Source organism: Bidens hawaiensis, unplaced genomic scaffold (genome assembly GCF_021521415.1).
Source record: "Bidens hawaiensis isolate Kalapana, Puna unplaced genomic scaffold, B.hawaiensis_p1.1 tig00036019_1, whole genome shotgun sequence".
NCBI lineage: Eukaryota > Viridiplantae > Streptophyta > Magnoliopsida > Asterales > Asteraceae > Bidens > Bidens hawaiensis.
The window spans coordinates 117,227-129,198 of NW_027496288.1; the positions used below are offsets into that span (position 1 = coordinate 117,227).

Below are 11,972 nucleotides of genomic sequence, written 5' to 3' on the forward strand. Positions count from 1 at the left end.
GATGATCAAGTATACCTTCCTAGCACCTAGTTCTTGGATTAAACTCTTGATTTGATGTGTGTGTGTGGAAGATTGTGGACGGCAGCCGTGAGTAGGGAGGAGCAAGGGGCCGATCGGGTTTTTAATAATAATAATAATAGTTAGGGTTTAGAGTTTATGTTATATTTATAGGCCAACAAGTTACATTCTAGTCCCTAAACTTCCAATTGTTGTTTTTCTCTAGAACATTCCATCATACTTGAACAATAAGTTAACATGACCATACTATTATCACATAGCACATAATCCTAACACATAATAATCATATAATTAGTGTCTTGACGTTTGTCGTTTATTTGTCAATCGTTTGCGTTAACTCGTTTGCGTTTCGGTGCAAATCCCGAAAGACTACACATGTAGTAAGTGTTAAGCGTCATTTAAACCCTAGTTTAAATGTAATGAAGTGTGCGTTAAAGATTCAACAATCTTAAAGTTTGAATTGACGGAGTTGAGTTAACGAGGTTAACCTGAAATTGACGATTGTCACATCATTCCCATGTTAAAGAATTTTCGTCCCGAAAATTGAGTCAAGTCGTGATGAGAGCCTGAAAAAGTAAGAAAAATTTTCAGTTTGTCATATCATCCCCTAGTAGAAAGAAATTTCGTCCCGAAATTTAGTTCATACCTCCGGTGATGTTTGACGGTTTGCCGGGTTTCGCGGTTTCCGGTGTTTGGTTAGCCCTTCAAAAAGGTGAGGATACTTTTTCATCATTTGATCCTCGCGTTCCCACGTGAACTCCGGTCCACGTCTCGAGTTCCAACGAACCTTAACGATTGGAATTTTGCTGTGTTTGAGCGTTTTGGTTTCCCAATCCAAAACCTCGACTGGTTCCTCAATGAACCGTAACTGTTCATCAACTTGTAGTTCCTCCAAAGGGACTACTTGGGTTTCATCAGATAGGCATTTCTTCAAATTTGATACGTGGAATACATCGTGTACGCCACCGAGTTCTGTTGGTAGATCCAGTCGGTACGCCACCGGACCAATGCGCTCAGTTATCCGGTACGGACCAACATATCGCGGGTTAAGTTTGTTTCGCTTACCAAAGCGAACCACACCTTTCCAAGGTGAGACTTTGAGTAACACTCGATCGTTTACTTGAAATTCGAGAGGTTTTCGGCGCTTGTCGGCGTAACTCTTTTGTCGATCTCGTGCTGCTGCCATGCGATTTCGGATTTGAACAATCTTTTCCGAAGTTTCGAGTACCAGTTCCGGACCAGTGATTTAGCTATCACCCACCTCTGCCCAGCAGAGTGGTGATCGACACTTCCGTCCGTACAGCGCTTCAAACGGCGCTGCCTTAATGCTTGCGTGGTAGCTGTTATTATACGAAAACTCTACCAAGGGTAAATGGGGTTCCCAACTTTTTCCGAAATCTAAGACGCATGCACGCAACATATCCTCCAGGGTCTGAATAGTCCGTTCACTTTGCCCATCCGTCTGAGGATGGTATGCGGTACTCATATCAAGACGTGTGCCCAGTGCGCTTTGCAGCGACTTCCAAAAGTGTGAGGTAAAACGAGAATCTCGATCGGAAATGATCGAGACAGGCACTCCGTGTCTCGACACTACTTCCTTCATGTAGACACGAGTCAGTCTTTCCATTTTGTCTGTTTCTTTAATCGCTAAGAAGTGTGCCGATTTAGTCAATCGGTCAACGATCACCCAGATGGTATCGCATCCCGTCGGTGTCTTAGGCAAACCCGTAATAAAGTCCATTGAGATTTGTTCCCATTTCCACATTGGGAGTTCCGGCTGTTGCAGTAGACCAGATGGTTTCTGGTATTCTATCTTGACTCTGGCACAAGTCAAACATTTGCTCACGTAGGTTGCAATGTCGGCTTTCATGTTCGGCCACCAGTAAAGTTCCTTTAAATCATGATACATTTTATCTGAGCCAGGGTGGATAGAATATCGGGACTTATGAGCTTCGTCCATCACTAGGGTTCTCAACTCTCCGTATCGTGGAACCCAAATCCTGTTCTCAAAATATCGGACCCCGTCCGACCTGGTTTCAAGTTGCTTGCTCATGCCCCGCATGAGTTCCGATGGAAGATTATCATCTTTCAAAGCTTCCAGTTGCGCATCGCGAATCTGATCGGGTAAACTGGCATGAATCGTGAGTTGCAATGCTCTCACCCGTCTGGGTTTATCTGATTCTTTTCTGCTAAGGGCGTCGGCCACCACATTGGCCTTGCCAGGGTGGTACTTGATGGCACAATCATAGTCTTTAAGCAGCTCGACCCAACGACGCTGTCGCATGTTCAGCTCTTTCTGATCGTAGATATGTTGGAGACTCTTGTGGTCGGTGTAAATGGTAAACTTGGTACCGTACAAGTAATGCCTCCATATCTTAAGAGCAAACACTACAGCTCCGAGTTCCAAATCATGGGTCGTGTAGTTCTTCTCGTGAACCCGTAGTTGTCTAGAGGCGTAGGCTATAACTTTCTCAAGTTGCATCAGCACACAACCGAGACCTTGTATAGATGCGTCACAGTGTACCTCAAAATTTTCCGTTCCCTCGGGGAGGGCTAAAATAGGGGCGCTACAAAGCTTGGTTTTCAACAGTTGAAAAGCGGATTCTTGCGCGTCACCCCAGTTGTACTTAGTGCCCTTGTGAGTCAAAGCGGTTAGGGGTTGAGCAATCTTTGAAAATCCCTCGATGAAACGCCGGTAGTAGCCGGCCAGTCCTAGGAATTGTCGCACCTCAGTCGGAGTCTTAGGTGCTTCCCAGTTTTTGATGGCCTCTACCTTACCGGGATCGACATGGATACCATTCTCGTTTATCACATGTCCTAAAAAGTGAACCTCTCGAAGCCAAAATTCACATTTCGAGAGTTTAGCATACAGTTGTTCCTTCTTCAGCAGTTCCAGAATTATCCTTAAGTGTTCGTCGTGGTCAGTCTCGTTCTTGGAGTAGACGAGAATATCATCGATGAAAACAATCACGAACTTGTCGAGGTACGCCTTGCATACTCGATTCATGAGATCCATAAATACGGCTGGTGCGTTGGTTAGGCCAAAAGGCATAACCGAAAACTCGTAGTGACCATACCGTGTTCTGAAAGCCGTCTTTGAAATATCTTCTTCGCGCACTCTCAGCTGGTGATAACCGGATCGTAAATCGATCTTCGAGTAGTAACTCGATCCCTGAAGCTGGTCGAACAAATCATCAATTCGGGGTAAAGGATAACGGTTCTTGACCGTCACCTTGTTCAATTCCCGGTAGTCGATGCACATCCAGAAAGTCCCGTCTTTCTTTCGGACAAACAAGACAGGGGCTCCCCAAGGCGATGAGCTAGGTCGGATAAAACCTTTATCCAACAAATCCTCCAACTGGGTGGACAACTCCTGAAGTTCCGCCGGTGCGAGCCGATACGGGGCTCGTGCTATGGGTGCTGCACCGGGTGTCAACTCGATTTGAAATTCGACTTGACGAATGGGAGGGAGTCCGGGCAAGTCCTCCGGGAAGACTTCTGGAAAATCTCGCACAACCGGAATGTCTTCAATTCGTTTCTCCTCCACAAGTTTCTCAACAATCTGCGCCAGAATTGCCGGATGACCCTTTCTTAAATACTTCTGTGCCTTCATAATGGTAATGATGCTGGTGGTCATGCCGCTTCTCTCGCCTCGGACCGAAATGATCTCGCCTGAAGGGGTGGTAATATGGACGATCTTATCATGACATATAATCTCCGCTCGGTTCTCCGATAACCAGTCCATGCCGACAACGACATCGAAACTACTAAGCGTAAAAGGAATAAGGTCGATGTCAAAGACATGACCTGACAATTTCAACTTACATCCCGCAAGTATATGAGTTGTTATTACAGTTTTACCGTTGGCTAATTCAACAGGAAACTTAGCGTCTAACGGGGTTGGAGTAAGGTTTAAAAGTTGGCTAAAGGCCTTTGACACAAAACTCCTATCAGCTCCAGTGTCAAACAAAACAGAAGCAAAACAATCGTTTACAGGGAACTTACCAGACACCACATGCGGATCTCTGCGGGCTTGACCTGATCCAATCACAAACGCTCTTCCTTTGCCATTTCCTCCACCGTTACTGCCACTCCCATTACCCCCGTTATTGTCGTTCTGTTTCAGCTTGGGGCAGTCCTTCCGGAAATGACCTTCCTGTCCACATTCATAACATCCCTTAGTCATCATCGGTGGCTTAGGAGCACCCTTCGCCACAAGGTCAACTCTACAATCCTTCGCTTGGTGACCTATCTTTCCGCATCTTTGACACTTGACACGGTCACACTGCCCAACATGGTGAAAGTTGCACCTATTGCACTTTGGATGTTTCCCAGCATACCCGCTCGAAACCTGCCCGTTACCGTTGTTGTTGTTGTTGTTGTTGTTGTGATTCTGAGTGTTGAAACTCCGAGTAAATTCGGGCTTCCGGTAGTGTTGCGGTGGGAGGTTTGAGGATGAAGATCTGGTGTTGTCAAACTTTCTTTTCCCGCTGTTCGGGTTGCTGTTGTTGCTGTTGCTGGCATGGTCATTATTCGGGTTGTCACGGGCTTTTACAGTCGAACCCCTTGGTGGTAACGCACCCTGGGTCACAGCCTGATCCGTTAGTTTGTGAGCCAAACGGATCGCTTGTTGGATCGTGGCTGGTCTGGAAGACGTCACCATACCCTGAATCTGTGGTGCCAACCCATCAATGTACATCTCTATTCTTTTGCTCGGCGGATCCACCATCCGCGGACACATCACTGCCAACTCGTGCGAACGAGTGGTGTAGGCTTCAATCTCTGAACCCACCATTTTCAATGACCAAAACTCCGACTCTAACTTCGAAATTTCTTCCCTCGGACAGTATTCCTCTCGCATCATGTTTTTGAACTCCTCCCAGTTCATCGCGTTTGCCAGTTCCAAGCCAAGGATCTGGACGTTCGAATTCCACCAAGTGAGGGCGGAATCCTCGAGTGTCCCAGCAGCAAACTTGACCCTATTGGCATGGGGACAGTTACACATCTCAAAGGCCGACTCGGCCTTCTCAGCCCAACGCAGGAAGCCTATAGCTCCCTCAGTGCCCTTAAACGTACTGGGCTTGCAGTCTAAGTAGTTCTTGAAGGTACACGTTCCGTTTGGACCTCCTGTTTGATTCTGATTGTGTGCAGCCAAAGCGGCAGCAACATGGTCATTCAGCAAGGTTTGGAGTTCAGCTGCAGTCATGCTGATGTTACCTCGTCCTCGTCCAGCGTTTCTTCCGGCCATTTCCTAGAATCACAGTATAAAATGTTAAACATGAATTTTTCTTTCATATACAACACACCATACATGTAATAAAAGGTAGGTAAGAAAAAAAAAAATCACATCACAACCACATATTAGTCTAAATAAAAATTTTTGATTAAAACCATTGTATTCGCTACAAAGTATTTCCAATCAATCCTTAAAATCGTAGAAAAATAATAGTTTGGATGGAGACAACCCCTCCATCTAAGTGTCATCATCACTAGATGTCGTCATCTGAGGACACCTCTGAATGTGCCTCCTCCTCAGCCGGTTCCTCCTCCGGTTCTTCTTCGGGTTCCTCCTCGGGATCTTCCTCGGGATCTTCCTCAGGCTCCTCTTCGGGATCTTCTTCAGGTTCTACTTCGGGTTCTACTTCAGGCTCTGCCTCGGGCTCGGCCTCAGGTTCTGCTGCGTTCTGATCGAGTTGCGTTTGTAGGATATCGCAACGTTCTAACGCTATTTCCATTCGGGTCCTTGCTTCTTGGAGTTGTTCTTGCAAGTCTATCATCTCGGCTTGCATCTTCATCATAACCTTGGTTCGTTGTTCACTAGTCTCTTGCATTTCTTTCATTGCCGTTGTCATGCGGGCAATCTCCTCTTGAGTCTCGGTTCCATCTTTAAACAGTCTAGCAACATTTTCTCTAGTGTAGCGCATGTAACCCACATCACGCTCCAAACAAGAAACGACAGCTGCGAGGACTCGCTCCACAGGTTCGGGTATAGGTGGTAGAGTGTTAGGGTAAGCAGGGTGGTTCGGGTGAGGCAATGGGGGAACTTGTTCACGGTAGACCATACGTCTGATCATGTTGGGGTACCATTCCCAGCTAACGTTGTTGTCATACAAGCCTCCGGATAGGCGGTACCTCTTCGGTGCAGGAGCTTCGAGTTCCGGGACTACGTGGGGTGGCGAGGCAGTAGGTAACTGCGGTTCCTTCCCGTGAGAATGTGTCATCGAATCGGATGATGATGAGGGTGGCGTCGACATTTCTACAGGTATGCCGTGTATATGCGCGCGTATGAGTAAAGGAGGTAAAGAAATAAGATTTCAAGACTACACAAACCTATGCAGTGCGTATTATTATAACTAATGGGTCGTCGCGGTTATAGTCTAGTATGCATGCGGCTTCTAGTTCGCTATAACCAATGGCTCTGATACCAATCTGTCACACCCTCAAAATCCACTAACGGAGTTTTACCGTCAGAGGGTGTGAACTGGCAGGATCGGAATCATTAGTTATAACCAAACCAAAGAAAAACGTTTAAATGAAAGTAAATGCGGAAGCGTAAAACCTTAATTCAAAAGTTGCGTCACGCAGGACGACTTAAAAACCAAAAGTAACTGTTTAAGTTTAAATTTGCAGAATAAAAGTGTTTTCAATAATGCATGCTCCTAAACCGCGCGCCCGCCTCGGCTACCTGAGAATAACATACTAAAAGTGTCAACACAAGGTTGGTGAGTTCACAAGTAAGATAAGATAAATTGTTTAGCGTTTTGCGTAACCTCGTTACGACGTTTAAATGTTGCGTAACCTCGTTACGGCGTTTGAGTGTGTAACCACGTTACAACGTTTAAGTATTGCGTAACCTCGTTACGACGTTTGAGCGTGTAACCACGTTACAACGTTTAAGTATTGCGTAACCTCGTTACGACGTTTGAGCGTGTAACCATGTTACAACGTTTAAGTATTGCGTAACCTCGTTACGACGTTTGAGCGTGTAACCATGTTACAACGTTTAAGTGTTGCATTACCAGATAGTGTTATGTCAAATTATATATCGATAGGTAGCTAATCTATACAACAAGTATTGCTAAGTGGTTCGCGACCGAAGCTGACTGTTTATCAAGTGCCCGTCACCAGGTCCTCCAGACCATGGTATGTGTTAGCCCAAATTTACACCCACTCAACCTCCAGTTGAGCTATAACGTCGGGTGGGGTTTGTCAAACCCAGTAGTACTACCCAAAAGTGACTCGCTATTCCAAATATTAACCGGTCCGATGTGTGGGACTTCAAGTTGTTACAAATGCCGCTTAGCCTTTACAAGTGATATATAATTTATAACAAAATCTTTCATATGCGTTTATCTCAGAAAATATGTTTATCGGAGTATGTTATCTCCCCCAAGTGAAAACGTTTGAAAGCAGTTTAAGAGTGGGGTAAAGTGAACTCACTGTTTGCGAAGAATATCCGATCTAGATCACCGAGTGATGCGCGTCGTAGAAAACTCTCTAGCGTTCTAAAACAACAAGGAGATTTTCTAAGTATCGGAACGTTTAACGAGTCTCTAGACTCGGCACATAATACCTATGCACGTAACATGTTTCGTTTGTGTATTGTGTGTGACTCTACAAGTACAATCGTGATACGACATATGAGTGAGCAATTACTTCCGTGTCATGTGTTAATAACCTACTTACTAGCAATAATTCCCGTAAGGGCAATTTGGTCAACAAACAAAGACTAACTAACCAATATTTCCCGCAAGGGTAATTTGGTCAATTCATGGCAATCAACTAGCAAATATTTCCCCGCAAGGGTATTTTGGTCAAAATTACAACAATTATATAGAAACTACCATATTTCATGCATTCCTATACAACTCAGCAGCTAGTTTCGTTATGACAGAATTTCTACTTGAAAGATTGTACTAGTTCACCGATTATAATGTCTCAATTAATTCACCAAAAATTACCACAGAAACATACATGTCTTAGGTTTCCAGAACATATTTTATCTTATTTTTATTCCATATAGATTGCTCACAATGATCAAAACATTACAGCTAACTTATATCAGCCAGATTCATGCACATCAGAATGTTATTTGCAATTCCCGTTAAACGAAAAATCCAATAAATGCAAGACCACTTGGGTTTGGTTCCTAACTCAGTGAGTCAACTTCCAGAAGTGGAACCAACCCAATTGGTCTCGTGGTTCATGAGATATAATATTTACAATATAACCTAACAGCAGGTCTAACAGCTCAGCTTTGCATCACGTTTTTGTAAAATCATAAAAGTATACTTCTACTTATCCAAAAATTACGAATTTATACTTTATAGAAACTAGACTCAACCTAGTTTACTGCAGTACCCACAATCTCAATCAATTTTCACGTTTACACTTCGTTACAGTCAGTTAAACATCGTATATACATTCTGTCCAGAATCTGTTCACATCAAAACTCAACATAACCATAACCTATGAACTATCATGCATCCATATAACCTTCTAGATACTATAACTACTATCCATGCATATCAATCATACCATACATACAAGATTAGGGTTTGTGTTCTAATTCAAATCAAAGACAATCAATGAATCATGTAACAACATCAAGAATCATATTAATCTATCATCCAACTATCAAGAATCATATTAATCATATAACACCTAGAATCGGCTGAGTTAGGGTTTGTATACAACTCATTAAACATCAAAATTACACAACAAGGAGGTAAGGGATGATCAAGTATACCTTCCTAGCACCTAGTTCTTGGATTAAACTCTTGATTTGATGTGTGTGTGTGGAAGATTGTGGACGGCAGCCGTGAGTAGGGAGGAGCAAGGGGCCGATCGGGTTTTTAATAATAATAATAATAGTTAGGGTTTAGAGTTTATGTTATATTTATAGGCCAACAAGTTACATTCTAGTCCCTAAACTTCCAATTGTTGTTTTTCTCTAGAACATTCCATCATACTTGAACAATAAGTTAACATGACCATACTATTATCACATAGCACATAATCCTAACACATAATAATCATATAATTAGTGTCTTGACGTTTGTCGTTTATTTGTCAATCGTTTGCGTTAACTCGTTTGCGTTTCGGTGCAAATCCCGAAAGACTACACATGTAGTAAGTGTTAAGCGTCATTTAAACCCTAGTTTAAATGTAATGAAGTGTGCGTTAAAGATTCAACAATCTTAAAGTTTGAATTGACGGAGTTGAGTTAACGAGGTTAACCTGAAATTGACGATTGTCACAAAGATCGTTAAACCTTTCTAACGTAGAAGGATAAACAAAGTCTATTAAATCAGACATAGGATCAAGGGAATGTTTTATTAGAAGGTCATCTGGAATTGATATAGTTGCTTCACCATCATTCGGACCACCAATTTTACCTTCACCAATATCCAACAACCAACTAGCAAATTTTTGAATCTCTAAAGTGTTTGTCATTTGAGAACCAACAGTCAACCTCATGTTCTTTGTTAGTTTCAAAACATTACACTTTGACCATATGTAAGAAGAACTAATTGTGGCATTGACACACTCGTTTCTTGTTCCATTCTGTACAACAGGTAAAATCTATCTGAAATCACCACCAAAAACAACTACCTTACCTCCAAACAATGATTCAGAAGTGTTGGCCAACTCACCTTTCATAACATCTTTTAGAGTTCTGTCCAACGCTTCAAACACATGTTTATGAATCATTGGAGCTTCGTCCCAAATTATTAATGATGTTTTCTTCAATTAGTCAGAAACGTCAGTATTTCCCTTAACCTGAAAATGTTGAATATGTAAACATTATATTAAATATAATAATTAAAAAATATAAATTAAACTGTAAATTAATAACTACCTAATAAAATTTATAATACTTACCTGACACTGGGAGTCCTCGGTAAGATTGATTCGAATGAGGAATCTTGAATGAGCAGTTCTACCGCCTTCTAACAATAATGATGCTATTCCACTTGAAGGAACATTAAGAACAATTTCTCCCTTAGACCGAATTGAGGCGGATAAAGTTTTCCATAAGTATGTTTTGCCGGTACCTCCATAACCATAAACGAAAAAAACACCACCTTTTTTACGTTTAGATGAGTCAAATATTTCGTTGTAAACACCTTTTTGTTCAGAAGTTAGAGATGTGTACAAATGCTTAAAATCATTTGTCAAAGCATCGGTATCATAAGCTAGTTCTTCCATCATAAAAGGATTCATTGAGGCAGATATAGATTCCTGATCTGGAAACGGCATGTGCAAAAACCTATATAGAGATGAATTGTTTGATACCAAAAACTCTTCAATCTCAAGTAATGCCAAGTTCTTAAGTTGGTCGTCACTAAGACACAAATATGAAAAATAATTAATTAATTTACTTTAAACTAAACTACAAAAAAAAATATCACATATATAACAAAACTAACATGGATTTTTGTGTTTCTTTTGTTGATAATAAAGAATCCCGTCGACTAAGAATTGCCATGTATTATCCCAAACGTAATCAGGTCTAGAGAAGGAGAATGTTATAAGCATTGTTGCAAACAAATTCCTTAGATAATATCCGTTTGCGGTATGGCTTGCTTTCTCTATTGCTTCTATGTACTCCTTATCATCATCTAGAAGCCCTCTTCTATAACATGCATCTCTAAAAGAATCACAAACAACACCATCTACCGTGCGAATATCTTCGAAACATTGGGGTCCTTTAACCTTGTTTAAAAGTATTCGTAAGTAGTAGGCTTCGTCAAAAGATGCAGGAACGGCATGAATTCTACCAATAGCAAACCCACTTTTCCTTTCTACCCATTTTGGTGGTGATGTTTTTTTCCATACAAATTGTGTTGGAAACTCATCATATGATAGCCTCCTTGCATGCTCGTAGTTTCTATTTGCTTCCATCCAACCAGTAAACATTGAAACTGAATTGGAAGTCTTGGTAAGAACATCTTCAATATCTTCCTCAGGGCCATAAATTACTTGTTGTTGACCAGGTAAATGAAAAGGAAGTCTCGTAACAGCCGGGGCCTGTAATGAACATCAAAAACAAATATTCTCCAAGTAGCCTCACATGCCAAAAGATATCTACAATCTTAAAAAGCTTTAATCTCATCTTCTTGAGATTCTTCATTGTCGGCGGTGTTATTTTGGACAAGGGAAATTGTAGCTCGATCTGGACCCTTATTTATATATTTAAACAAATACTTGATTGTTCCTTCTTGATTGCACTAGTCGACATTTATATGGGCTTGATACTATCGTAAAAGAATTTTGTTGTAAGGCACAACATTTCTATTATCTAGATTTATACCTTTCTTAACGACGTAACGTCCATTGTCTCTTCTTTTATAAAGCGGAAAACCGTTGGAATCTATACTTGTCTCATTTTGAAATCATTTTGGGAAATTTTTGGAACATTCTCTATCAGTCATGCAGCTATAGCTCGGATTAGCCTCACCACAAGGACCATGAAGCATATGATCTGACACAAGTTGGTATAGGTCAGGTTCAGTGACCTTGTCAGGAATTTCACTTGAAATAAAATTATCTATATGGGATGGATAGTGAAGTTCATCTCTGGGGCAATGAATAAGCAAATATGGGCATGAGGCAGACCACGTTTCTGAAACTCAATCTTGTAAACGGCTGCATTTGGAATAAAACAAATAAATTAGCAAAAAATAAATGAAAAAAATATCTAGAATAAAAAGTTAACAAAATATGAAAAAAAATATTAAATAGAAAACCGAACCTGCTTTAATTTTTCCAAACAAAGCATTATCCTTCAACAACTTAATCATTGAATCCAGCTTCATTTTAAAAATCCGACATAGTATATCGGACATGTCTTCAGAATTTAAATTGGTATCCTTTAAAAAACGTTTGACTTCTGGCCAACCGGGATTGCACGTAATGGTTAAGAAAAAATCTGGATAACCGTACCATCT

General features: G+C 41.4%; 1 protein-coding gene across 1 annotated transcript; it reads right to left on the minus strand.

Annotated features, from left to right (window-relative positions):
* Nucleotides 1-9,771: 9,771 nt before the first annotated feature.
* On the minus strand, nucleotides 9,772-11,359 carry LOC143588135 (uncharacterized). The gene is made up of 4 exons (XM_077069234.1): nucleotides 11,336-11,359; nucleotides 10,508-11,052; nucleotides 9,904-10,366; nucleotides 9,772-9,801 (listed from the first exon to the last, which is right to left on the minus strand). Exons 1-4 carry the CDS (start codon nucleotides 11,357-11,359, stop codon nucleotides 9,772-9,774), a joined length of 1,062 nt encoding a protein of 353 aa, XP_076925349.1.
* Between the last annotated feature and the right edge of the window lie 613 nt (nucleotides 11,360-11,972).